A 5745-nucleotide genomic window follows, 5' to 3' on the forward strand; every position below is an offset into this window, starting at 1 on the left:
CTCTTGACTCAGGCTGGCCAGGGGCCTGCTGAGGGGCGTCCTGCTTAGAATGAGCACAGTTGGCAGGGGGGCAGTTTATATCTGTCTTGCTGTTGTTTGATGTACACACACCCGCTCTATTTACTACCAAATAAAAGAAATACATCTGTGTTGCCAACAGAAACAATTTGTGCGCTGACTCTGCGGTCTCCCGGGGCTCAAAGCTGCTCAGAGCAGCAGAGCCCGGCATTGTGGGAACCTAAATGTGGCCACAGGAGATGGGGGCGGGGGACGGGCGAATGGTGGCCAGCTCAGCTAGTTTAACCAGCTGGCTTGGAAGGAAGCAGTGTGTGGTGAATCTGCTGGGGAGTCTTCAGGCTTTTGTGTGGAGTGGGGAGACTCATGCTCCCAAGTTTCTTCTAGCTCTCCTTCGGATGGGGCCAGGTGACAATCCGCAACATAGGATCAGGTAGAACAAAGTGTGCCATTATGTCTACCCCTTAGTCATCACAGCAAAGCACATTTGTGGCTGGGACATGCAAGAAGCTGGAGGCTAAGTGTGTGTTGAGAAGTAGAAAGGCTATGTGCATGTGCACACATGCATTTGTGTTGTTAAGTGTGAATCTACCAAGGTTGTTTGCACGTGTGTCTGCTTGGGCACTATAGAAAATATGTAGCAATGAAAGTGAATCACTTGTCTTGAAGGCTGAGTAGGGAGTAGATCCAGAAGGAGCAGAACTTGGAGTAAGCAGAGAGACAGTTGGACTCTACAAGGTGAAGGATCAAGCCAAGGATGCAGTGACCTGCAGTGTCCTGGCTTCCTGGCTTCCCCTTCTGGAAAGTCCAGGAGGAATATTAGGAAATTGTCACCAACCCCCATCTCCACACCTCCCAGAAATCTTTACAGACACATGGGGAGGGTCTTTTGGGTGGAGGAATAAGATGTCCGCCAGATGGGACCATCCTATGAATGGTTTCTTGGCTTCTTGTAACATGAAGGCCCTGAACCACCTGGAGAAGAACCTAGGATACTTCTTACTTTGATCAGCTTCACTGCTCCTTAGGCAGAGAAATACCAGGACCCCAACCTGCCCTGAGGGAAGTGGATCTTTCCAACGTGCACCAGCTTGGAGGCGCTAGAGGCCTACTATCACACTCCTATTCCATCTATTCCATGCTTCCTTCGCAAACACTTTCTCTGGGGAGAAGTGCTGCTGGGGAGCGGGGAAGCTCCTGAACAGTAGGGAAAGAGAGGCCTGGGGGAGCAGGGCAAAGGCCAAACTATACCTGTGGAGAACCAGTCATGTCTTGACTTTGTAAAGACCAGGTCAGTCAGGAACCGTTTTCTGGAATCCACACAAATAAAGAAGTATTTTCTTGGCTGTTTGATAACATCGCGTTCTGGCTGTAAAATCTGAGGACATGTTTGCTATTGCAACATTATTTTTAATGAGCTGTTACTGGCCTGTCCTGCAGTTAGTATTGCCAACAGTGAAAAGTATCACCGTGTTTGCAGGTAACACAAGGAACAACGTATTTTTGACCCTGAATTTCTGTTTAGTTTTAATCTCTGACACAAGTCCTCATTTTTATTCCAAACCTGAGGGAAATAGAGATCTATCTTTACTGGCGGTCCAGGCTAACCATGCTGGTTTACTGGGCTGAGAGGAGCAGTTTTCCATCAACGGGAGAGGACAGTCAACGTTTCGGGCACAGTAGAATCAATTGTGTCCATTGAATGGAAGCAGCCTGGCAATGCATTGGAAGGCAAGGGAGACCAAGCAGGCGCTCCTCAGCGGTGCTGCTCTCTGATTGTGTGCTCTCTGGAATCTTCTCAGCCTTTCGTTTTCTTCACTGCCACCCACTTTGGTCTCCCTAGCTTCTTAAAACCTTTAGGGACAGGAGTGTGGGCACACCAGGGCCCCTCCTCCACCCCCTAGGGTTTGAAGGCAGCTGGCGATGCCCAGCTGTTAGGTTGCCCGCAGGCACCTGTTTCTTGCCGCAGACCAGCTTTTCTACAGGCTGCCCACTGACAGGGTGGTGGCCACAGGCGTTGGTCAGGACAGGAGGTCCCAGAAAGGCTGCTTCCCAGACCATGAGTGCTGATGGGCAGGGCAAGTCTGGCCAGAAGAACGGACCAGATCATCATGGCTTCCTCTGATCCTGGCACTTGGCAAGTCAAGCTGCCAGACAGCTGAAGTTCCCCAGCTCAGCTGAAGTCTCCATCCCCTCCAAAAAGTAAGAACGGCCAACCCATGCGCTGTTTAGCCCCCATGGCTGCCCTCCAGCTAAGCTACACTCCAAGATCATGCTTCTGGCACTCCTGTAGGGTCAATGGAGCTGCACACTCTGAGCCCGGCAACCTCTTAACCCCAAGCTCTCTGGGATCCTGCTGGAACCGTGGCTTGGAAAAGAGAGCGAGGCCTCAGCCTTGAACTCGGAAATACTGGTTGTCGTTAAGCTCCACTGTCACTTAGCTCATTTTCTCCAACTACGAAAACCTAGGCCTTTACCTTCCCACCCTCCATTCTTCCCTGCTCCTAAGACATTTCAAGCCACAGAAGATACTGGGCAAAGAGCCTCTTCACGGTGTCAAACAAAGCCACCTCTGTCTCTGCCGCCTGCTGGATTATAGGGGTGTGCGTTGAGGGCAGAGTAGCACAGTAGCAGAGAGAGAGAGAGAGAGAGAGAGAGAGAGAGAGAGAGAGAGAGAGAGAGAGAGAGAGAGAGAGGGGGGGGGGGGGGGGTGGGAGTTTCCCAGACATCTGCTCTGGGAAAATTTACCCAAAGTCATACACTCTTGCAACATGAAAAGCTTCCATTTTCTTTTCTTTTTAATTAATTCAATTTCACAACAACATTAAGTGTAACAATATTTTGTAGAGTTTTTTCTTTTTCTTAAAAAGGGATTAAACCTGGGCAGAGGTGAGGGAGACTAGGGATGATGAGAGGGGACGCAAACTACTGTAGAACAACAGGTGTAGCAGACAGAAAGAAAACAGATTGGGTAGCAGAGCAAGGAACCCTGCGGAGTTGAGGGAGAATTTTACAAGAAATCTGTACATTTATCAAATAAGTTAAGATTCTCCTAAATTGATTGTCCTTCACTTAAAGCGCTCCGGTATGTCTAGCTTACCCCCCTGGGCATGGCTACCTAGCCTTGCTGTCTTTCTTCTTTTCCCTTTCCCCTGTTTAATTTTCTTTCTACACTAATGACTGCCATTATACGGTGGAAAGGGCTGCATCCGTCATGGAAGAAGGAGCAGGATTCTGAAAATTTTGTACAATATTGCACAAGTCTAAGTACAATAGTTCCCGCAGAACCACAACAAAAAAAGTAAAGGAAGGAGATTTTTAAAAAAGGGAAAGAAACAATTATTTCAAAAGAGGGAACAAAGTAATAATGATACAAATTAATAATAATTTACTGACAAGTGAAATTCTCCTAAATAAATAAGACCACTCCAACCCGGCCAGATGTGGAGTTCCGTAGCTGCTGTTTCGTCTCTTCCCTTTACATACTTGGCTAGAGAATTCTTCAGTCACAAAGCCAGACAGATGAAAAGGGTAGTTGCCACAGACCTTTCTGGGAGAGAAAATGGACCTGCGTGGTGATTCTTAGTAGACAGGGCTCAGATTCTGAAAACTGGGGAGGATAACTGGCCATAAAGGGGAAAACCACACCCACGAATCCAGAAATAAAAAAAGAATTACCAACCGACTCTTTCTGTGGATTCTGAAAATAATCCCACAGAAAAAGGGAAAGAACCTAGAGAGGTTCAAATTTTGCGCATCTTTTCCTTTTATAAAAATAAAAACGAGAGAGAGAGGGGGGAGGGAGAGAGAGAGGGAGAGAGAGAGAGCTACTATGGTGAAATGAAAATTCAGGGCAAGGACTACATTTTACAAAAGCTTTTCGGCTGAAAGAGTTGACCTAGGAATGTTGTCTTTCTTTTTTCTTCTTCCTGTTTTCTGTTGACAGTAACCCAAATCAAAAGTAAGAGGAGAAGCGCCTCAAATCCATTAGGGATGAATTAACTGCACGCGCACACGCACACACACATTAAAAAAAATGCATCGCAAATACTTACAAATCGCTACCCATTGGGGGGGAAGGGAGGGCCAGGCGGTGCGCCGCCGCCCGCAGCCACGGTTCCCAAGGCCACCGGACATCTGGGCGCCTTTGGGCCTGGCCAAGTCCATCCTGGGGGGGGGGTGTCCAGAAAGGTGGTCGGGCATCTCCCTCCCTCTCCCCTCTCGGGCCTCAGACCGGCCTGAGCAGCGGCACGGAAGAGACCACCGGGTGCGAATAGTAGACCGGATGCGGGAAGGTGAGCAAGGGCTGGCTGGCCGGGACCGGGGCCCCCGCGGCCGCGGCCGCTGCGCCCTCGGCCGCCGAGTTCTCGTGGTAGAGGATGGGCACGCGCACGATGCGCTGCGCCGCGGCGTGGCTCAGGTTGGCCGCCTCCAGCTCGGCCGCCAGCTGCCGCTTCCACTTGTTGCGGCGGTTCTGGAACCAGATCTTGACCTGCGTCTCGGTGAGGTGCAGCGACGCGGCCAGGCCGGCGCGCTCCGAGCTGCTCAGGTAGCGCTTCATGTCGAAGGTGGACTCGAGCTGGAAGACCTGGCTGCGCGAGAACACCGTGCGCGTCTTCTTCTTGCGGCACGCGGGCTTCTTCTCGGGGCTCTCGGCGCCCTTCTTCCAGTCCTCGGCGCCCGCCGCCGCCGCCGCCGCTGTCCCCGCGCCGGCTCCGCCCGCGCCGGCGCCTGCCGCGCCCGCCGCGGCCTCGCCCTCCTTCTTGCCTTCCTCCGAGTCGCTCTCCTCCAGGATGATCTCGTCCGGACTCTTGGAGTCCAGGAGCTCCTTGTGATCCGGGTCGGCCTTGAGCAGCGGCTCGGGGGAGTCCCGGTCGGTACCGGAGGCCGGAGAGGAGTCTCGCAGGAGGGCCTTCTCCGAGGCTGGGGAGACACAGACAGACGGACGGACGGACGGACACACACGCACACCCACAGACACAGCCGTGAGCGAGGCCCGGCGGGGCGTCTGCGGGCAGCAGGCTCCACCCGCGCTGCCCCCCTTGCGCCCCCCAGCCCCAGGCCTCGAGGCCTCAGTACCCCCTCCGAGGAGACCTCTTTCCCCACGGGGCAGAACCAGGGGCCCCGGGTCCTGGGACCCCCCCCCCACCACTCCCAAGGGCGGGTGTGCAGACGACCGCGGAACGGCTGCCCTTCCTCAGCTCCCCGGCCTAGGGGCCCCCCAAGGAAGATTCGCCATCTGCTTGGGGGGCACCCGGTTCTCCTCCTCCTTCTACCCGTGTCCCCATCCAGCCCCGCTCCAGCCTCTTTCGGGGGGGGGGCAGCGCTGCACCCGTGGAATCTGCTCCGCCGCTTTTCTCACCAAGTGGGACTGGACGCCGGGGCCCGCGCGCGCGCTGCGGGGCGCGGGGCTCGGGGCAGGGGCCCAACCCCGGGTGTGCGGGGTCCCAGAACCACGCTGGGAGTGGGCGCGGGCGGGGGTGTGGGACCGGCCCGCGCAGGCAGGGAAGGGGAAGGAAAGTGCAAAGAGAGGTCGGTACCTTCTGGTCGCGGGAGGTGGCCGCCGGCGGGGGTCAGGGTGTAGGGGTACCACCAGGCCGGGGAGCGCTCCAGGTAGTGCGCGGGCAGGGCAAACCTCTGCGCTGGGATCTCAAAGCGGGGGAAAGCCAGGTCGCCCACCTGCGAGAGCGCGAAGCCCGCGGCGCCCTCCAGGGCCCCCTTGGCGGCGGC

General features: G+C 54.6%; 1 protein-coding gene across 1 annotated transcript in view; it reads right to left on the minus strand.

Moving 5' to 3' along the window:
• Window positions 1-4243: 4243 nt before the first annotated feature.
• The window catches only part of Hmx3 (H6 family homeobox 3), a 1724-nt gene continuing 222 nt past the window's right edge, over window positions 4244-5745 (minus strand). The window contains exons 2-3 of the mRNA XM_013021893.1: window positions 5556-5745; window positions 4244-4938 (exon numbers count right to left, since the gene is read on the minus strand). Of these exons, the coding sequence (XP_012877347.1) occupies window positions 4244-4938; window positions 5556-5745 (885 nt within the window). The remainder of the gene's footprint in view (window positions 4939-5555) is intronic.

Source organism: Dipodomys ordii, unplaced genomic scaffold (assembly GCF_000151885.1).
Source record: "Dipodomys ordii isolate 6190 unplaced genomic scaffold, Dord_2.0 Scaffold58, whole genome shotgun sequence".
Classification (NCBI taxonomy): domain Eukaryota; kingdom Metazoa; phylum Chordata; class Mammalia; order Rodentia; family Heteromyidae; genus Dipodomys; species Dipodomys ordii.